This window comes from Phalacrocorax carbo, chromosome 4 (genome assembly GCF_963921805.1).
Source record: "Phalacrocorax carbo chromosome 4, bPhaCar2.1, whole genome shotgun sequence".
In the NCBI taxonomy this organism is placed as follows: Eukaryota; Metazoa; Chordata; class Aves; order Suliformes; family Phalacrocoracidae; genus Phalacrocorax; species Phalacrocorax carbo.
The window spans coordinates 22,883,429-22,906,458 of NC_087516.1; the positions used below are offsets into that span (position 1 = coordinate 22,883,429).

A 23,030-nucleotide genomic window follows, 5' to 3' on the forward strand; every position below is an offset into this window, starting at 1 on the left:
AGAAGAAATTTTATACCTCAGGACTGAATTTATGGAAATCCAAATATGGTCTTAGAATTTTAAAATCTTTGTACTACTTGGGGACATGAGACAGGTCGGGCAGGTATTAGGGGAAGCAGTCTTGGGTGCTTCAGATTTTGCTGAGAAAAATGGCTCTACAAGGAAATTGAGGTAGATACAGAGAAGAAACCAAAACATGCTAAATGACTCTACCAGTGAATAGGGAAATCAACAGTCACTCATACATGCGCGTACAATTTTGTTGTTAAACACAAGTTATTTCACTTGGCTAGAGCATTCAAGACTAGAACAATTGTGTCAAGGATTGTACAATTGCCAATATCAAAGCCACATGTAGGGAAAACCTCCGACTCTGCAGTCACTATTAAGCTATATACATCATATAAAGACAAAGACTGTAGTGCCAACTCCTATTTTATATATACCTGTATCGATTTTTATATTTATTTTATATATATTTGGATATTACACTATATAGTACATCAGCTTACGATTTAGCAAAAGGAAAGGCTGAATATTTTCTCCTAAATAATTTATTCATTAATATCCTTCATCTTCATCATAAGAAACAACAAAAGAGGTTATTTTAAGTATTAATAAAGTTTCAGCCAGCACTTTTTCTTATCAATAAAGCATAACTTCAGCCCATTCAAGTTTCTGATGTAAAGCTGGTATAACTGTGTGAGGAGACTGTATTATATTTGCAACTAAAGTGTATATTATCACTTGCCTTCCTTCATAATATGGCTTTTCAACTGTATGAACAACAATGCTGAAAAACACTTTTTCTCTCCTGATCGTTATGAATTTATGTCTGAATTAGCTCACCCTTTGTGTCTATTCCTTCAAAAATGGTAGTCTGCCATTTTTTTCCACTTGTAGTAATTAGTTCCAAGTGGAGAAATTTATGATACAGTAGGGGTTTTGACCTCTTTATTGTACAGGGATATATTATTAAACTTCAAAGTCTGTATACTGTTACTATATTGATTTTGTTTTCTGTGAACAAAATCAATGAGCAAAATTAAAATAAAAAAAATCAATTCTTTCATTTTTGAATTGATTTGGGTTTTTTACATGTACTTTTTTTTATTTAACCTTCACTGCTACTCTGGAACTCATTGAAAGGAGAACAAATTGAGACCTTCGGTAATTCTGCTTAAAAGAAAGCTATGGAAATTAATAAAATACAGAGAGAAAGGAGATTAAGGTTAAAACATGCAGGAATGAGAAGGAAAAAGATACAAAAGAGATCAAGAAAAGCATTGGTTTCAGCTGGGATGGATTGTTCAGGAATATCAAAGAACCTATAAAAATTAGTACCGACAGCTTTGTCAGAAAAATCGTCATACAGATTGTTTCTTTTGCATTTTCTAGCCCTTTCCTTTAATTCAGCAGATGGTTAGAAATGGCATATGAAATACCTGCAATCCGCTGACCATATTTCATGAGTTCAGAGCAGTTGCAAAGCTTAAAGATGAGGAAAAATGACAAAAAAAAATATTTAATGTAACATTTTGCAGAAATAAATGCATTAAGTATGCAAATATATTTGTGAAATGTTCAGCCTTTTTCTGAATATAGACGTTATCTTAGTAAGTAAAAAAAGTTTAACTTGGAAAGTGTAAAGAGAAATGTTAAGGACCTCTGGTCAGATTCTTATCTCAGATACAGCAACTCTGTATTTCAATAAAACTATTCTGCAACCAGGAACGAAATCAAAATTGTGTCTTCTGTGTTCCTTGCAATTTCATTCTTCTACATTTAATTTTCTGGTCAGAAGCAATTACCAAGAGAGGATCTTTGAAAAATATTGTGCAACTACTGTAATTTTCAGATTTCACAGAGCTTAGCAGCCAAGCAATTTGTATGGAATAAAAGCACTTTTATATTGCCTCCTGCTACAACACCAATGGGGAAAGGTCAGCAAAACAGTGGGAGACCAAATGAAGGTTTTTTTCTTGTGTGACATCAACTTGCAAGACACTGGGAGTTTCAGAATTACAAGGGGTGATATAGCTTTTTTCAACAATTTCTTTCCACTGTGCCTCCTACAGTTGCTTCATTGCTGGGCAATGTCTTTTTCTGTCAGAATGAGGGAGTGAAAGCCTATTTGTGACAAGTGACATTCTACTTTCTGTTTGCCATTGTCCTGCATGGATGAGAAAAAAATGTACATCCGTATGCCTCACGTTTTTCCTACCTTTTACGAGCTTAAGTTAGAGCTCTCAAAGCCAAATCTGGCTTGCCTTACTTATGTGAACAGGCCAAATAAACCCAGTGAGACTGCTTGTATGAGGAAAGATAATTCTTTCAGCAGTACTTTATTTTCATGTCTGTTTTATACAAGACCACTAAAGAACAAGACATGTCAGTAGCAAGCTATCAGGTAAGTTGTGATATGCAATTACTTTAGCTAGTTAAAACACAAGTTAGGTACATTATTAATAAGAATAATATAGGAAGTGGCAACCAGTGGGAAATGGAGCTGTGTGGCACAAGATCTCTTTTCTCTTTTAATAGTTGTAATTCTGGGGACTGTGTACTGTCACAGCTTGTAGAGACACTCTCACTGATGCTGATCGCAAATTCAAATACACATGGAGAAGTAGATATGGTCTTATCGACAGTACTTAACTTGCTAACCTATCTGTCAAACCTAAACTGAAGGATGAAATTAAGCAAAATTCTGCCACCTAGACTACATTTTAGTCTCAGGGTGAAAAATGTAATTTAATTTAAATAAATTGTTTTTGCAAAGGTTCATTAAACAGTTTAAAATCTTCACTTGAGATTTCTCAGGCTTATTAAAAACCTCTGTCCCTACTCTTCCTGTAAGCTTCGTTTAGGCCCATACACACAGAGGCTTGGATTTACCCACCCACCATTTAAAAAGTCTGGGGTGATAATCCATACTTTAACCCATTACTTATTTTATGGTTTGAGAGTCATTAAGTTGACTGAATTTTGCTAAGCCAGCAAAAGATAGCTTTGTACTCTCAAATGCAGTGGCTATTAACATTTCCAATGTATACTTATTATGCATACTTACAAACTCAAGATTATCTCTCTCTGCCTTGGGGAAAAAATTAACCTATTGTGCTTGGAGACATCATATTTGACTTTTGATGTTACATTTAGGGAAAACTGTAGTTATGTGAAATGCTGTTCCAGCTTCTATACTGTTCTCAATATTTTACAAGACTCTGCGCTGAGTGTAATATGTGATGAATGCCTTAAATAATCCTTTCTAACACCATGAACATGCCTACACAGTTTCACTGTTTAAAATTAAGCTATTTGTTTTAGTTAGAATGTGTCTGAAAATATCAAGAAACCACAATCAAATTACTAGTCTTCATTACACCCCGGTAGATCACTATTTCAGCAGTGAGTTTTCCTTTGATCTGTAGTTCCTAGAAATGGAGTCAGAGCTATCTATCACAGGAAAGCAGTCTGTTGCCCTTTCTAAGGCAGTTATGATGCTAATGGGAAAAAAAATGTTCATTGTGTCCACTGGCAGTTATAACAGAGCCCTCAGTCGTCTTCGGCAGTGGAATTGAAGGAAGGCATTAACGTTTTCAGATCTAGCTGAAAATTAATTTTCTTCCAAATCAGATTACTTTTCACATTTAAATAGCCTCAGTTTAGCCCAGTAACACCATTTTTGAATAGCAAGTGCCAACCAAGCTAATTTCCAAAAGTTTTCTATTAATTATTTATACATATTAATACTATATTTACTTATATATTATCTTTGAGAAATACGACAAAGAAAAATGTTCTGAAGGATTTCAGTAAACCTAATTATGCTCTGTAGCCTATCTTATCAGGCCTAATTATCTGTTTATATTACTTTTTGTAGAGTTCCTATTCAGGAAAGTAGCAAGACTTTAAATTGGCTTTTGATACAAAATAACCTTTCTTAAACTGTGAAACTGTACACAGACAACTGTTGTTTCTGGGAAAAAAGTATCACATCTTGAATACTGTTTAGAGCAATTTTATTTTAGCAAATATGAGCAGAAGAGTGGAATATAGACTAAATAACCTCAGAACAATCCGTGGGCATAGTTTCATCTGCTTTTCCTTTTTACTTCTAGAAGCACGATGATTTACTCCTGTTATCCACCCCTGTATTGTGAGAATGGTAGGAGTATACAGGGAGTAAGGATAAGCCTGACTTGCTCCAGTCTCAGCATCCACCTCTAAAAAGGGAGTTAGCAGGCAGCTAGTTAGACATGCATGATTTCAGCAGGTGGATTACGACTATTGTAAAGCTTGGTGTCTCATCTAGGCTAGCTGTATAGTTTCATAACAGCGATTTTACGGTGAGAAGTAGGTATCACTGGGTGCCTATTCATGTCAGCCTGAGTTGGTTTTCTAATATTTAGGATGAAACCCTTTTCGGTGTCTCTCTCCCTGAGACTGCAGAGAGGCTTGATCTCAGAGGAACTTTAAATGTGCTCAAGCTCAAAACATTTTTGCATTTAAGTTTAATGTCAGTTAACATGGAACACGTTTAAGTAAAAATGTCTCATCTCACTTCATTTGCTCTAACATACACCTAATGATAGAAGATAGTTCCTGTATTTGACTTTACTGATCTCACAGTGCTGTTTCTACGGAGGGGCAGAAAGCTAGGCTTGCATTAGCTGTTGCAGGACTGGAAACCAGGAGATTCTGTTTTCATTCCAAGGTCTGCCACTAGTACCCACCACCTCTTTGGGGTTACACCTGTGAAAACAGAGAACGTATTTTCATTATCTCAATCAGAGAAAATTGTTTGATCCATTTTGTTTTGTGAACTGCTTGTAAGTCATGATGATGAGATCCTTAGAAATGTCTGTAAGGAGTAGTATGATATTGTAGAGATACTTTGATGTCCTCTGTTTCACTGAAGTTGGGAGAACTGGTTTTCAGAGAAATCCTTTTTTCCTTAGCATATATAAACCGCCTCCTGGTGAAATTGTTTGAAACAGATATTCATTTGCATCATTATATATATGGGACAGTTCTGTATGTACACTTCAATGCAGTTTTGTCAAAGAATGCCTTAGATTTAATCATGGTGCATTTAAGAAAAAAATATTATATAGGTTACCTTTTTCCCTATAATATCATATTAGGGAAGCAAATGAAACATAAAATAATAGCATATTTTTTTTATATTAAAGTATTTCATTATTGTGAAGTGTGAATGTATTGACTTTGTTAGTGGGTAAAGACTTTCAACAAATTGGTAAAAGGACATAGTATGGAAGTAAATGATTCAATAGTATTGTGAAACCATTGATTATATACTCAGGGCTGGCAGTGAAACAGCTATACATAAGCTTTGTCCTGAGGAGCCTACATTATAAAGAGGAAACTAGACAAGCTGTGGGAGACTCAGTGTTTTTCTTGTTCGCCTTCATCCCGCTTCCATCCCTCATTTTGAAATGCTCCCTGTGGAGGGCATTAGAAAGTTATGAAGCAGAGCTTCAGGGAGTCTGAAAGAAGCAGCTATAGGCAGCATTGTGGAATAAAAAGGGTAGATTTCCTGGTGCAACTAGCCAGGTGTTTCCTATGTGTGATGAAGAGTTTGTAGTGTAGAGAGGATAGTGAAACAAGAATGCAAATACTACAGTTACACGTGTCTGTAAAATTAATCTCATGTCATGACATCATGCCGTGCTCATCTTGTGTTTCAGATACTTAAAAGTATGTGAAGTTGGTGTGAGCATCTTGCAGTGATAAGGAGTTGATAATTGCTGGCTACCTGTTGAGTTCAGTTTCTTCTCTTTCAGAGATTATCTGTTTGGATGTTTGTATGAATCTGACCATAGCTCTTGAGCAAAGCTTGTGCCTGTATTATGTACAGACATCAGAGCATTCCCACAGAACTTGCAGTGTATGCAGGGAGCTAAAACCAATAAACTCACTTGGAGCAGTCTCTAGTTTTCCTTTATTTTTCTAATGTTGATGTAGTCAATTTCTGGCACTAATACTGAAATAATAAAATGGTAAAAACATAAGTGCAATACTAATAAAATTTAAATTTTAATCTCCAATTTAAAAAGTAAATTTAGTTTCTAAATATATAATTAGATTTTAAATATAACACAATTTCATTTTGTATTGTGTTGTGGAGCACGTCCATGCAGCCTTCTGTACTTTGCTTTGAATCATTATCACTGAAATTAGAACTGTCAGTGAGCAGCTCCAGACAGATTTTGGTTTCACTCAAGGAGTTATTTCTAGTAGGATGACTGTGCTGGTTTTGGCTGGGATAGAGCTAATTTTCTTCACAGTAGCTAGTATGGGCTAGGCTTTGGATTTGTGCTGGGAACAGTGGTGATAATACTGTTTTAGTTTAACAATGTTTTAATTGCATTTTAATAATGCTTTAGTTGCTGCTGAGCAGGGCTTACACAGAGCCAAGGCCTTTTCTGCTTCTCACCCCACCCCCCCAGGTGAGTGGGCTGGGGGTGCACAAGGAGCTGGGAGGGGGCACAGCTGGGACAGCTGACCCCAACTCACCAAAAGGATATTCCATACCATACAACGTCATGCTCAGCATATAAATCTGGGGGAAGAAGGAGGAAGGGGGGGACGTTCGGAGTGATGGTGTTTGTCTTCCCAAGTAACTGCTACACATGATGGAGCCCTGCTTTCCTGGCGATGGCTGAACACCTGCCTGCCCATGGGGAGCCGTGAGTGAATTCCTTGGTTTGCTTTCCTTGTGTGCATGGCTTTTGGTTTACCTACTAAACTGTCTTTATCTCAACCCATGAGTTTTCTGGCTTTTACCCTTCTGATTGTCTCCCCCATCCCACCTGGAGGGGAGTGAGTGAGAGGCTTAGTTGCCGGCTGGGGTTAAACCATGACAATGACTTTTGACAAATATATATTGGTTTTATGCATGTTGTTAGGGTGATTTTTATATGAATTTGTTTGTAGTACCTTTGACTGAGTTTGTGGCTTACTGCAAAACATTCCAAGGTAAAAAGAGCTTTCCAAAAATAGGGTTTACAACTATGGGAGGTCAGACAGTAATGTCAGGGCCTCTGCGTTATAGAATTCATTACTGTAAGTGATGCGGGAAGATGATACATTAAGGCTTAAAAGAAGATGAAAGATTTTTGAAATGCCATTTAGTCTGTTAACTTTCTACAATTCCCTTGATATTCTTTTTTCAATTTCTACAGATATATAAAATGCAGGGATACAATAGGACATATTTCTGTCAACATTGCCTATCTCAGTAAAGGTTGCATTTATTCATTCATTTCAAATGAATAATCTGTAACAGTGTGGTTTGCTACATAAAACTGGGAAGTGGGAACTGGGGATCTTGCATTGCATTCTTGCTGATGACACTGACCTGCTTTTCTGGGGTGAAAGAAATCACCTTAGCTTTCTGTACCTTAACTGTCTGGTGTATTAAATACATATAAAACAAAGAAGTCAGCTTAGAGTTCTGTGCCTTGACTGTCTGGTGTATTAGATAGATATAGAACATCTTACATCACAGGACATGATAAGGTTTGCTTAAGTAAATACTATTCATGATTTGTGAGTGTCAATGGGAATTTGCTGATTGATACCCTAATATTACAAAGTTTTGGGACGCTCTAGTGTCTATCTCCGGCATTTTCATTTCAGCTTTGAGATTTTCAGCAAACTGATTTTTTTCCCATTACTATGATGAAAAAACAAGGCAGAGAATTATTCTTAAAATGTAACTGTTTGATTTTTGTCTAATTTATTGGAAATATAGAAGACATTTTTCTTATAATGCACTAGGTACTGACTTTGCTGAATCTCTGATATTCTGGCCATGTTGAACTGCACCAAGAGAGAATTACAATAGCTATTATAGTGCATGTAGGAAATAAGGTTGAATTTTCAAAAATACTTGCTATAACTTGCTCCAGTGATTAACTCTTTAAAAAATATGACCTTGAAGTGTCAGTACCAGACAGGCGTACAGATGGCTATCCACACCTTGCAATAACCACTGTGAATTCAGCCAGGAGACAGGTGGGAAGGTTCTAGACATCTGTATCATCTCTCTGGCTTCTGTATCTGTCTCTCAGGGCCTGTACAGCTGCAGCGGCTGCTTCCCTACATGCCATAACCAGGAAGGAAAAGGCAATTGGAATTCTAGTCCCCAGACAAGGACATCAATGGCTGGCACTTGATACTGAATTCCTAACTCACTGTGTGCATTTCACAGTTTTTCCACATCAACAGACTTTTTATGTTGCACATATCTAATACCTCAGTGCACGCTTCCAAATTTTCATAATATTTCTTTGCAATACTGCATTTTATTTTAGGACAGAATATAAATATTGCAAACTTTTTTTGCTATATTAAAGAAATTGAAGATCAAGTTATCACCAGATCTTTTGATATTCAGTTTTACAATCCACTGAAATTCTGCTTAAGAGATTTGTACTTTGTGTAGCTGGAATGGCTGCCAATCATGCTACCCTCATCTATTATCTTATTCAAATTAATACTGGTAAGCTTGAAATATTGTAAGTAGCTTTAGCCCTTCAGTAATCTACTTTTAATGGGAGGAATGAAATACAGTCCATATGGTAACCTGGATGATCTGTTTTGAATTATTTCTGGGATAAGATCAAATACATACCTGAGTTTGGTTACATACCCAATCTCAAATTATTTTCATTAAAAATTAAAATCTCCTTTAAATACACTTAGTCTGAGGCCATCTGTTGATTTCATAAATCCTATAGCCTCAGTTCTTGTATTGGATAAACCTCTCCTACACTACCTTACCATGGAGGTTACAACATCAGAGGTGGCAGTTGTGAGATGGGCTTGGATTGCTGCATGATGGAGTGAAAGAGTGAACAGCATTTACCTTTTTAAAAGCCTACTGCTGACTCAAGAAAGTAAAAGAAAATAGTGTCTTGGTGACTTCAGCGGGCTTTGGATCAGGTCTCAGTGTGGTAAACTGGCAAATTGTCTGATGCTAAGTATGACTAGATGAGGATAAACAGTGTGCTTCTCCTTATTAAAGACTTTTCTATGTAATGGTATCAACCTATAATAGAATAATAACACATACTTTGTACTTTTATTAAGTGATGTGTTTCTACTAATTGAAAGAGTGGGTAGTTTCACAGAGATAGAAAAAAAGGTGATCTTTCTGTAATGTAATATTCATTTAAGCCTCTAGTGGTTTCAGAGTTGTGTTTGAAACAATAGTCCTTGTTCCTGTTTCTGAACTAGTCATTAAGAAGAATACACAGTAGAGTAATCATAATTTTGACTCCCCTTTATAATCATTGATCCATTTCTGTATTACACTGTCAAGAGACTACTATAGCTGCTTAAAAAGAAGCCTGGCTTCAGCAACGGAAAAGCAGTACATCATTCATTAAAGCTAACAGCAAGCATGCAAATCCTAAAATAATTTATCACCACCGTGGTGGTGGTTGTGGGGCACTTCTAAAAGAGAGGGTCCCAATCAAGCTGCGTGCAGTCTGCAGTGATGCCAAGAATGACTTTTTTGATTGACAGAAGGTGCTACATATTTGTAGTCTGACTATGCATTTCAATGGCAAATTGAAGTGTTGTGAAAATATTGAGTCTTAATAGATATAAAACTTCCTCATATTATTTTTTTTTTTTTTGTAGACTCCAGGCAGTTGAACATACAGGAAGAAGTTATATTCACTTAAACCATTTCATTAAAGTCGGTGGTTTTCCCAGAGATATAACTACTGTCACTAAAAGCTGTTGATGTGACTATTTTTTATTGTGGTAAACAATAGCATCACATTCCTTGGAGTAATATGTGAGATTTGGATAGCATAATGGACTTCCAGGGCCTTTGAGAAACACCACTATTTTTTGCTGATTTTGTATTAAATAAGTACCAGCCTGTATTTGTGGGTTAATATATGCATACCATTTGGAACGTACTTAGTGACATTATGTAATTCACAGATGTTTTATTATTCATAGTACTGTGCATTCATAGCTCTCTGTAGTCACTGTTGTGCAAAATCTAATGAGGGAGATTCTGTGTGTTTTTTGCTGGCCTTTTAGACTTGTCAAACTCTCATTCAGTCAATTCAAGTCACAAACAATGGGATGTGGTGCCCTTTTCTGATTATTTTGCTATTTGACTGATGGAGTAGAAAGGAGTAAAAATATTGATTTCTTGTAATTTGTGCATGTATATTTCCTGTTGTGAAAATACAGGGGAGGACATAAAAAAGTAAGATCTTATCTTTCCACTGTATTTGGATTGTGCTGTAATTTATCCCTTTGAGAGGGGATAAATTATGGTTAGTATAAGTATTAGGTAAAGATTTTATACACGCTTTTCATAGGTGTACACGAAATCACACTATTATAGATAGGAGTGAACTAAAACAAAATGAGAAAGCTCCTCTGTTTCTGTTGTTGTTTTAAATCTTATTAGAAATGCTTTCTCCAGCTGGTTTACCAATTGACTCTCCTTGATTTCATCATCTGATCAGCACCAGACCACTAGCTGATGAAAGAGAAAGTCAGTGTTACAGATTGCAGTGGCATTTATCATTTTTCTATTAATATAAACCCCACAGTGTCTCAGTGCCGTAGTTCTACCAAGGAAAACATAAATCATAGGAATTAAATGAAGTCCCAAAATACTCACTGGAATCAGAATTTTAATTTGGAATTTTGTTACCTTTTTTTTTTAAAACCTCTGTTCTTTTTCACTTTGTTTTCTTATTAGTCATCCCTTTTCTCTGTGACTATTGCATTCTTCATCCCACATTTCTGAACCAGTTTCTTATCTTCATCCCTGCTTGACTGGACTTTTTGGCCTGTGTACCTATAAACTTTCTAATCTCTGTTTTTTCTTCTATCACCATATTTATCATTGATTTCTTGCATGTTATGTTACCATTTTAATTATTGCCATGAAATGTAGTCATTCAGTTGGTAAAAAGTTTATTCACACTTAAACATTCAGTGCTTTAGGTTTAGCTTATGGGTTTTTTTGCATACAGTGGCCTATTCTTGGGAAAACAGTTTTTAATTTGTCCTCCTGTTTCTCTGTGGAGAAGTATTCTTCCCTGGGAATACTTCTGGTGAAAATTTAATCTCTCTGTGTTTAAGCTCCCTGTTGTACAGCTTTGTACATGTCTAACATCTCTGACTACCTGCCTTGGTGGAAAAGAAAGGTGTAGTCCTGTGTAGCTTAAACTGACAAAAGCTTAGATAATGAGGGTGATAGTAAGTAGGGACAAATTGGGGCTCGATATCATGACGTGTCACCATTCCTGCCAAAAAACCAATTATCACTGGTCTTTACCAAGGTGGATGGGCCACCTATACTCAACCTGGAAAAGGAACATGTATGAACTTATGTATGTTCGATAAAATATCCCTGACGGTAATGTCTGGAAGCAAAAACAAAGCAGTTTGCAATGTTCTACCTTTCTGTGTTGGGCTAGTGATAGTCTTGCTTTTGAAGACTCTGGCATCAGTATTAGGAAAGTAAATACATTGAATAATGAATCTGACAGTTTTGTATATGCAGTACTTTTCGCACTTTACGTGTTTGTGAAAATGTGCTTTTGATTTATTTAATATTCAGCCATTCACTTTGATGTTCCATTCATTTATATACCACTTCAGTAAATAAACATGTAAAGTCCTTTAGAGCAAATAATAAACCAGTCAGAATGGCTATAGGAGAGTGATGACAAACCCAAGGAACACAGAGACTGATATAAAATCTGAGACATGTATGGGAAAGTTGAGCTTTCTGTCACATTTAAGAGTGTTAGTGTAAGAAGCCAGTAGGAAAGTGACTTTTTTTAAATCTCCCATATCCAATGAACCTCATTAATGTGAGCTATGCTCCTGAAAGCATACTTCCTTCTGTGGTACTGTTCTGGCTCCCAGTGACTGTGTCAGTGGTTGACAAGCTGCAGCCTTTACACTGGATGAGGGTATAATATTCCAACCTGCTTTTCAGAGCTGTGTCATCTTTGTTATGTTTTCTAATAATTCTAATAATTCTCATAATGTGTATGTCGGGTGGTCCAAAAAATGCTTTGAAGTCTATTACTGGTCCATACTTGAAGTTTTTTAGGAAGTTCCTGCTTTCGTGATGAACAGAAGTGGCAGAAAACATAAAGCGCACACTGTTTGTTTTGCTTCAACTCGCAAAATTTGTGGGATGGTAAGCCAGTGGTGTTTCGCAAAGTAGCTTACAGAAAGTCCCCAAAATTATGAGAAAGGCATCTTTCGGACCACCAGTGGATATCTCTCAGATCTGAACTCCTCCTGCAAGCAGGCAATGTATTTCATTCTAATGATATGCTCTGCTTCTGTCACTGGTTTACTGTGTGATGAGTAATGGATAAAGGTTTTTAACAGTTTTATATCTAAATTCAAGGAGCAGCAGAAAATATTTGGTTAACTCCCAATATAAAACCAGAACTTATTTCAAAAGAGACATCTGTTCTTTGAGGGCTGTGGTACTTTCTAGTCTTTTAGTTCATTCTGTCTCCTGTAGGGACAGGAAACTGAACGGACATTGCTAATCTCACTCAGGCAGATTGATACCGTCTTCACCACACACAAGGACATCAAGAAAATTTCCAGTCATGGAGATCACATTATCATACGCTGGAGCAATACAGAAGTTGAGTCGCTGGTTCTTTGTCAGCATGATAGCAGTTCCCAGATTTAGGTCTGATGAATACAAATGGACAAGAATAGGTATTCTACACAATGTCAAAAGAAAAATGCCCAGGGCAAACTAGCTTCCGTTTGGTTTTATGTGAAAGAAAATGTAAAAAGCAGCAGTTAGTTTCTCCCTATGTTTGTCCCCCTAGAGTTTTTTCTTCATTCAGTAAGATCCCCTATTGGAGACAGTTTTGCATTATTTTTTTAATTTCAGAGTTTTGCTTTTGAGTAAGTAGAGAACACTCCAGTGGAAGAATACAAAGAAGATGGATGAGACAGCTGATGTCTTGAAATAGGGCTGCTCACTATAATGGCAAAAGAAGATAGGTAGAGAAAAATACAAATAATGAACAAAACCCAACACATGGTTCTCTAAAAGGGAACATTTTTGTCTGTCAATAGGCTCCAATTCTCAAACTTGAATCCAGCACAAAATAATAATACCTCTTAAGCAGACAATGTTGAAAGAAACTTAGCTGATTTGCAATAAAAGACGAAATCCTTCACTTAAATATTCCACTTGGATCTGTGCCTGAGAGGGGAAGTTGGAAAGACCCTCTTCTCTGGCAAAAAGCCAATTGCAACAAAATGAAGACTTCAAAACTAAGCACAAAAGATCAACCTTAGCAAGTGAGGTTTTAGAAACTTGGCACTGCTTCATTTTTGCATAGCATCATTTTTAATATGTGTTAAATTAAAAATATAAGATCATAGATGTTCTGAAGTGAGCACAAAACTGGAATTCATTGACTGCTGTTGATCACTGTTGATGCTGTACATTGCAGGAGGGCAGTTTGGTTGTACTCTTACAGTGTTGTGAAGAACTAACAAAACTTGTGTAGAATGATTAGGAGATTGTTACATTTTTGTATAATATATTTATTCTGACATAGAGACATAAGTTTTAAGCAAGTGTTTGTTTGGGGAGATGCTCAGGGAGACAAAATCTTCTGTGTAGTTCTACCACCTGCCTAAAGGGCTCTTTCCAAGTACTTAGTGTCCTCAGTTGGCTGAAGGTGGGAGTACTACTCTCTTCTCAGTACTGCTGAGGCAGGCAATCTTTAGTCTGTTCATATTTTTAATCCTGAACTGTCCCTGGTCCATATAGGGGCTTCATCATCTAAATATGAGAAGTATTCCTCTTCTCTGAGGAGTTCCCTCATCAGCAGAACAATTGGGTTTTTTGTATAAATGACCTCAGAATGGTTGCCTTTTTTTTGTTTCTCTGAAAGGGCCAGCGCTCTTTCAGGTGACAGAGAACAATGTTGGGTTGTATCCCAAAATTGCTGGTTTAGGGGGTTTTGTAATATTGTAATATTCCCTATTATACACAACGTGATGTATGAAGCATAAAGAGATGAAGCCCTTTCATTATGAACCTAGATATGAGTATAGGAGAACAGCAGAAAGGAACTAAGGAGGGCTTGGTTCACTTAAGCTAGATGTAAAAAAAGGAAGACTCATGGATACAATTCTACAAATATTTCAAACTTAATTCTATCAATGTTTATTATGTTTGTCTGTGATTTCCACCCACAAGACAGAGACAAAGCATCTATTCTAACTGTTACGAATAATTTACCTTTTTAGTTTCAAAAGCACTGGTATTTGTAGTTTAGGTTTCTTTTTTAAAGAAAAAGGAGACCTATTTTAAAAGAAATGGTAACCAGAGTACTTCATAGTTCTTCCAGTGAAACATTCCCCGTTCATAGCCTATATGACAGCTCTGGCAACAATATAAATCTTTCCAACCTTCTTATTCCCATTTAGCTATACTTGTGAGGATATATGTTGAGGGCATCTTAAGCATAAAGAAAACAAAGATGCTAAACTGTAAAACAAATATGACAACTAACTTTTTTTACCTGTGTGGATTTGGAAAGGATTTATACTGTATATCAAAGGGTAATGCCTCTGTCCCTCTTTGATATTAAAGAAATTCACCTATGACTTTTTCAGTTTCTCAGCTCTTATATTCTAGAAAGCTGCATGGTTGAACAGTTTAGTATTTAAGAAATGCAGAATATTGTCCATGTTGGCATATATAGACTCTCATAGTGTTTGGCAATTAGATCTCATCATTTTCCTTCTGGAGCAGCAGGGAATGCTATGGAGATAACATAGAAGCCCTTGGCAGCAGTAGACAGTTCCTCAGCCACCCTTTCTTTGCATTTAACTGCAGACGTACTGGTTAGCCTGTAAGGACACTTAAGCCATCCCTGTGCTCACCCTTAACAGCTTAATGCTAGACTTGAAGAAATTAGGAAGTTTTTGGGAAGCAGGAGGCAGATAAGTCTTAAAATAGGTACATCAGGAAAAAAGTGAAACGGAATTTGAAGGGAAGGAAGAAACTACCTTCTACTCCTCATCTGGTGGCAAAGACAAAAAAAAAAAAAGAAGCACCAATAAACAAGCAAGCAAGCAAACAAACAAACAAAGTTTTAGAATGCAACTATGTGACCAGAAGTGAAGAGGTGTTTTCTGGTTCCTTATATAGTCTTTAAATGAGTTTGCAAAAGCAAAAAGTCTCATTAACATCTGAACTGGTAAGGAACTGGGGCAAGTGCAGTCCCACTGTCACATCACAGTAACATCCCCCTTCAGTTTTTAGTTTATTGCTTGCTATTCAGATTTGTTTACTTTGAATTCTAAAATGAAAATAAAGAGTAAGAGAAAGAAATTAGCTATTATTTTTGGTCAGAATGATAAATGTGAAGCTTGAAACAGCCTCATTTATGGTGATACAAGTATAAGCAAAGGAGCAGAAAAATGCTTCAAAGGGTCTGTATCTCATGGAGCAAAGGAAGTAGTGTATTTGTTGATGCATCTCCTGAGCCCACAGAAACTCTTCTGTATATATACCTCATAATTAGGGCTTCGTGTGCCTGCGGGGAGGGTACACAGCCAGGGAGCAGCCTTTATGCACAGCATGCTACCCTAGCAACCTGATAGATTTCCAGCAGAAATGTGTGTGGGAGTTATTGCTGATCTTTGCAGAGTTAACCCATTTCTGGAGAGAGAAGTATGCACAGCTGTTGTGGACTAGTCAGCATAGCATGGCTTCTGAAATCCATAGAAAAAGAACATGGGCAGTGTATGTTACTATTTGGTATATGTACCTGGATATTTCTTCCCTTATCCACCAAATCCCTGTGTGGATAGTAATGCGACATCAGCTGCATGAGATGATGCTCACTGTGCTTTTGACCTGTCCTATGTTGGCCATTTATTTCTCACCTAAGCATGGTACGAGCTTTGAGTGTGTATTTTTCACAGTTATACCAGATTAGCCTTTTTAGAAATTAGTTTCCTATTTGCCGTTCTAGTGCTTCAGAAGAACTCTGAGGAACTGTTTAAGGGATAGTTGGCTTTAAAACTTTGTGTTATAAACTTTGGCTGCCCAGGGTCAGATTTGCACAGCTATCCAAGCTGCAGCGGTGAGGTGGGCAGCAAACAGAAATAGCTATCTGAAGCTGAGCTCTGCCAGTCCCAGCCAGAGCCCTAGGACTAATTTGAGTATGAGAAAAAGTAAATGAGCACAGAAGAGAGAAAGGGGTTCGGAAAGGAGAGGAATTCTTGTGTCTCACTGAGAACCGACTCCAACAGCAATAGCTGGTTGGGACTAGAACGTTCACTGCTACAGAGTGAAAACCATGTATGTGTCTTGTGGCTGTGTTAATCTCATTCAGTATTTTGAAGGTATAGAGTAGAATATCCCCTGTGGGTGTGCAGAGGGTGGGAAATTGCATAACGGTCAAGAGTAGGACTGTGGTGTGGAGGAGACAATTTTCTGAGTCTCTGATAGGTTGTAGGGACTATTTGCAGCCTGCGTAATTTAATTTTGAACCACCAGAAGAATAATTTTTGTGCACAACTTCTGCTGGTTTCCATCCTGAAAGGAAAGGGATGACAGTCTACCCAGTCGTCTGATATACTCATTAATCAGCACAAAAAAAGATATGTGTGATAGGAAGCCTATGTTTGCGTACAGTCTCGATGACATAAATCTGTAAATCTGATTTTAGCTGTCAATTTTATTGGTAGAGTAATGAAAAGACTTTCACCAAGATGCTTGAGTACAAAGCTTTGAGAGTCATACAAAGCAGGGAGTTAAGGTTCTAGCCTTACTGAGCTTCAGTGAGTTTACCAGAAATAAAAGTTGAGAGCATCTCACTGAGTTTCGTCTTTCCTTGTATTAGCATGTAAAACCTTAAAATTCTGTCAGTGCATTCCGGTTAGGACCCTTGAATTCTTTCCGTGGATTTTCTAACCTAATCTAAGGGAAGATTGTTGAAAAAAGCTATTTAGCGTACATTCTCTGTCATTTTCACTGAGAAAATTTGGAATCAGTTTATACATGAATTAGGTTTGTTCAGAGTTCCAAACACTTTCTCTCTGGTAATCGACTCTCTACTACTAGTTAAAATAGTAGGGCAGAATAGTAATACCTGAACAGGTTGAAGGGAGATAGGCTGTTTTGTGAGAAGTTTTCTGTATGTCTTCCTGGTGTTTCTGGGATGCCCAACACTTCTCCCCAAACAAGAGTTATGCAAGTCTCCACATAACTGGTGTGTAAAGGACTGCTCATCTGGCCAAAACCAAAAAGAAAGAGAGGATGAGGAGTCCTTGTGATGTACTGCTGCAATGCACCTCCATTACGCTTAGAGAAGTCTAAGGTATATTATTTCTGTTGCTTCACTGGGAGAGAGGTAGGTCTATATTGCTTTAAGAAGAGAATGCTGTAAGCAGCACAGTATAATTTCAGTCATTTTATTGTATATTTACCACCATTTTATTTTACCTAGTTGGAGGAGTGAGATTGGTTTGAACTATTAAAATTAACTTTATAGATAAATATGTCTTTCCGTTACCTGTTTCTCTATCAGTCTTTCTACTGAGTTTGAAATTTTATATTGTTACCCTTCAATACTACCAGCTATTGGATCATCTTCTGCATAAAATCAATAGCTTTACTGAAATCCCTGCTAGAACTGAAGGACCATTCACCTGGAAGAGCAAGAAGGAAGGCTTTGCAAGGTTTTCTAAAGATGCCTGCCTAGATTTACCAGATCCACTGTGGAATATTATTGGTAGAATTCGTAAAAAAAAGACTATCACTTGGCCTGCATGAGAAGTAGTGTTGGTTTTTTTTCACTAATGGAAAACGATGGAACTAAAATATTAAATTTTTATTTTGCACCTTAAATACTTAAAATTAACATTCAAAGTGACATTTTCATCTTGTAAGGTTGAAACTTTCATGAATACAGTCTAAATGAAATTTAGACTAGAGAAGGGAGGCCTTTCATGTGGTATTCATCAGTTGCTATTCTTGTTCAAAACATCTAACTAATAGGAACATAATCATTGCTATTTAGACTAGTTCTGGTCCCTTGAAAACAACACATTAAAATAAGAAACTATTCATCTCACACCTGGGTAAGTTCATCAGGCAATTAAACATGGAAGATACAATTAATCTTTTTCCTCTTCATGATGACATATATAACTGTGGAAGTTAATTTTCTTGTTTTCAAAATTAAGACCGATATCTTATTAATAAAAAATGCATTCTGTATGTTTCTGAACTGGACACCTGTATATTTATTCATATTAGGCTTAAAGCCTTCTACTCCCACAGTAATGAATGTGTTGTGGGTTTTTTCCTCTTTTTATCATTAAGTCCTTTGCAGGTCAATACTTGATGGAGTTTAATATCTACATCCTTCTCTAGTAACTTGCTTTAGGTTTTTGCATTGTCTCAGTCTCCTCAAATAAGCATAACAAAGAAAACTTTTTTTTTCTGTTTGGCAGGAGGGTCTAACAGCTCCACATCCTTTCTGATCTGACTTTTGTGCTTGTATGATACCAGGATAAAAGCATTCAAACTGACCCTGAACTTAATTATTCTCCACATATTTCTTCTGTCATTGTAGCCAAATTTTCACCAGAGCTGTTTTTCTATTTCTCATACATATCCTCAGGACTGAGTCTTCTTTTCCTCTTTGCTGGACTGTACCGTCATAAGAAATTGATTTCTGAGTCCAGCCTTTGTCAAATGTTGCTTCCTGCTTTTCACAAATGCCAGTAATTACCACTAAAATTCATTAAATACCATGATAGCAATGGCATCCTGATGCTTGTACTTTTCCACTGACTCCCATTCAAATTCCAAACATTTTAAAAGCTTTTCAAACATTCATCTATCTTCATTTGCTTTGCTTCTCATCCAGTTCTTCTAACACCTGCCCCATCCTTCCTACAGAGTCGTGCCTGCTGGTGTGAAAATATGTTCTTCTGTATAGTTCTGTGAAACAGCCTACTTGCATTTCTCCTTCTGATCAAGCCTTAATTGCCTTTTCAAACTTAATTATAAAAAGCCTACTTTTTCTATGTTTTTTTTTTTTTTCATTGGCCTTTATTTGCACACATTTTCTTTCTGTAATGCTGTTATGGGAGTATGTTACGTTGTACATGCTTCTGTCTTTGCTATTCTAATACATATATCTTTAATGGTGCAGGAAATACATGTGGTACAAATTGGTTTGCCATTGGCCCATCTCTGTATTCTAGGATGGCTGATCTTACTAAAGTGTAAAACAAACACACACAATACTGTCTATGACTCTGTTCTACACGGATATAGAGGGAGTTTGCATGGTACAGCAAGTGTGTCACCTTTTGGCAGGAGTGCCTCCACTGTAGCAGCATTGCTACATGCACTTTTATCTTTGCTCGTGTCTTTTCAAACTTACCTTTCAGAAGTCAGTATTGCAACCGGAGAAGAGATAAAGTCATAGAGTTTGAGAGCACTTTAGGGCACTACATAAATCACTGGAGCACTTCAGCCAGGGCTGCTGATGCAGCCTAACAAGAATATGGGATTACCAAATTACAGCGTATGTTATCACAGCACTTTTATGAAAGTGAGTCAGTGGGGAAGGCTTTGAGAGGACTATTTCAAATAGAGTTAGAGTGACTGAGCTGAAACACAAACTGAGTGTGTATCCTCTAGGTATGGAGATGATTTTCACTGGGCCTTTTACTTATGTTTGACATTTCTAAAGGGCCAAAAGCAAAAATAAGGTATCACATATGGATTTAGAATAAAGTCATAACTTTACCTACAGCAAGATTGTGTTGAGAAAAGAACAGGAGTAAGAGCATTTAAGAGGGATCCAACTTGTAATTTCAGTTGTATTCAGCTAGTAGAATTTTAGCTGTGCATATATGATAGCTTCTTGACAGGCACTTGCAGCAAATTTGTCAGGTTCCCTGTAGGACCTGTTTTCTGTAAAATTAGAGTGTTGCTTCACTGTATTGCAGAGACGTTCTCCTTCTCCTTGCCCATACTTACTTCAGTTCAAATGATATACTACACATGTCTCATTTTACATAGAATGGAGATCAGGGTATCCCTGTCATAAGACATTTGAAGTTTTCCATGCAACCTGCACTATGAAATAACATACTGTGAACTGCAGAGATCACCCTGTTGTGCATCTCTCAACTGGTGACATTATTTCCTGTTGTTAGGAAGGCTGACAGTTCTTGCCTCAAATCAAGATTTGTTCTGCTGCTGAATAATGACACTGTGCAGTACTCTCAATGTGCGGCTCCCTTAGAACCAAGGTAATCCTTTCTGTGACAGGTTACATAAATCCTGTTGGCTTACGCCACTTTTTCAGAAGCTACAGAAACCACACCATTATTTTGAAAGTTGAAAAAGTTTGTAATTAATTCAGACATTCAGATTGAAATTCAGATTGAAAATCTTGCCATATCTGTCTGAAGTGAAGAATATAACCTGCAGGCTGACCTTGTACAGTAACTGTGTACATTTCAATACTAGTTCGAGATGTTTAGTCCTATAGTAATAGATATGCAGATTTTATAAAAAGGCATAAACTGTGGTGTTTAATGAGGTACTAAGGCACATCTTGTTTTGAAGGAAATCATGAGTCACTGAAGTGTCATGCAGGATTCAACAAAGATAAAATCAATTCTTTATTTTACATATACTGAGAACATGCTTTGTTGAGCCTACATTAATCTTTTTGCAGTCTTCCCCTGTAACCTGAGGAAAAAAAAATTTCTTACCGTACCAGTTCCTGCTTCCTGCTCATTAACTGTCTTTTAATTCATTTTATCCTTCACTACACTTTTTATGTTTGAAATGCAGTTGAAGTTTCATCTAGTCTGTCCCTTCTTCTCTGATTATAATAAAGGTAGTCTTTTTTTCTTCTCCTACATTATCCTTTGCTCAGCTAAGATTTTCTCCTTTCCATTATTGGGCTTTTATTTGAAATCAGGCACCTTGCGGTTGATCATGTTTATCATACTAGCAATGGCTTTTTTTCTTTTTGACTGTGAAGGTGAGGCAGAGGTATTTTCAACATATAAAAGTTGTTTTAAAAATACATGTGTATACTAATAATATAGCATTTTTCCTTATTTGAATGTATACTGTTTATGAAGAGCCTCTGTAAAATATATAATACAAAAATTTCAGTAAATTTACAAAATATTTTTAATCCTGGATTCCTATTTTCTTAGGAATTGTGTTCTTGATTTCTTTCCAGAGATGATTAAAAAAACCTCAAAATAAGTTGCTTTTGAAGTCTGAAAAAGGAAACTAAAAAAATTTGCATATAGTCTCTATGAATGAAAATAATTTCAGAATATATTTATAGAACTATCTACCTATATAATAACTAGAGGTAAGAATAATAATAAATAAAAATTAAGAATATACTCAGCAGCTATTTTTTAGTTACATTACATCTTCTTCCCCATTACTTTTTTAACTCTTTCTTACCTCGTATTCTACATTTTTAGATTCTGCCTTGCATGTAATGTTTATTTGACATTCAAAGAGAAGTTTCAACAAGCTCTCTGACATCTTTTCATAGAATTTCAGCAAAATTTATTCACATGTGAAGGCAGAGGGTATTTTGGGGTGAAGGAGTTATTTTAAATAAATAGCTACATATGTTTAATTTTAATCTTCTTAAGTGGGTGAGATGCCATTCGTTAGTTAATATGCAGTTTTCTAGCTGCCAGGATTCTTCTAAGAAAACAGACAAGCAAACATGAATCCCGAGTAATGATACACCACTCAATTGTGCAAATAGAATTATGACAGAATCTAATAAAAGATTTAAATAATAAAATTCTTAGCCTTTTTCACTGTTAATAAGTCACATATGCATTTTAGTTCTCTGCACAGCAGCAGGCATGGCCAAAATAGTTGAAACAATAAAGATCTTTTCTTTACAGCTGAATGAAGAACACCAGTATGCAGCTGGAAAGAATTTTATAAAGGATGCTATTCTAAGGGCACATTAGTTTATTTTCTACGGACACATAGAGTACATAAATCATAACAGGACAATTTGTCAGTTTACATACTCATATACACATTTAGAACACATTTTAAAGACCTGTGCTTAAATCCCTGTTGCTTCCCTATCCAGGCTAATTCCTGTATTTAGTGTAAAAATCAATGAGCTCGCTTTGACTATTTTTCTTGTTTCAAAGTATACAGTCATAGACTGGGGCCTGTTATTCTAGGCACATTAAAAATAAGCGCCTTATGGGTAATGAAGGCATTTGATACAGACAAATGAGGATCATAAGCTAATGATTCTACTAATAAAGTTGTCATTAAAACTTCATATGGATTAGAAAAGCAAAAGATCCAAAACACTAAAACATTAAACAAACATTTCAAGACAAATTGTAATAGATTACTAACTGTTGTGTTTTTTGTTTTGGTGTTGTTCCCCCCCCCCCCATTTCTCTTGTGGTAATCTTACAACAGGCATTTTGTATGTTCTATAAATATCTATAAGGGCCTTTCCTGAAGAACTTATTCAACTAAAACAGATATTATTTTCTTATGCTGTATGTGTAGACTTCCATTCAGTTTAAATAATCTAGATTGCTTTTGAGTGGTTACAAAAAGTTATTAAAGGGTGTGGTTTGGTTTACCATATATAAATCAAAGGTGTGTATGAACAAGTATGAATAAATTTTAACTGCAATGAAAGTCCAAAACTGAATTAAGTTCATTCAATAGCTTAAGAACTCTGTTGAAAATTATTCATCATCCCCCCTGCCCAGCAAAGGGATAGCTTCTGATAAGGAGGGTAATACAAATTTTTAGATTAATGGTAAATATATCAGACTGTTTTAGAATATAATATCCGGTCTAAAATATGCTTTAAAAAGAAGTATAGAAGTATACCCCTTTTGGCTGGAATAGTTGTACTAAACCTTCAAATACAGCAGCA

The 23,030-nt window shown here is 36.3% G+C and overlaps 1 protein-coding gene across 8 annotated transcripts in view; it reads left to right on the forward strand.

Moving 5' to 3' along the window:
• Positions 1-23,030, forward strand: part of PCDH7 (protocadherin 7) — a 291,240-nt gene that overhangs the window by 55,709 nt on the left and 212,501 nt on the right. The window contains exon 2 of one of the 8 annotated variants that reach the window (XM_064449271.1): positions 22,015-22,787. The exons of the other annotated variants lie outside the window; for them this stretch is intronic. Within the exon in view, the coding sequence (XP_064305341.1) occupies positions 22,015-22,083 (69 nt within the window). The 3' untranslated portion in view covers positions 22,084-22,787. Of the gene's footprint in view, positions 1-22,014; positions 22,788-23,030 lie in introns of those variants that run through there. 8 annotated transcript variants of the gene reach the window in all.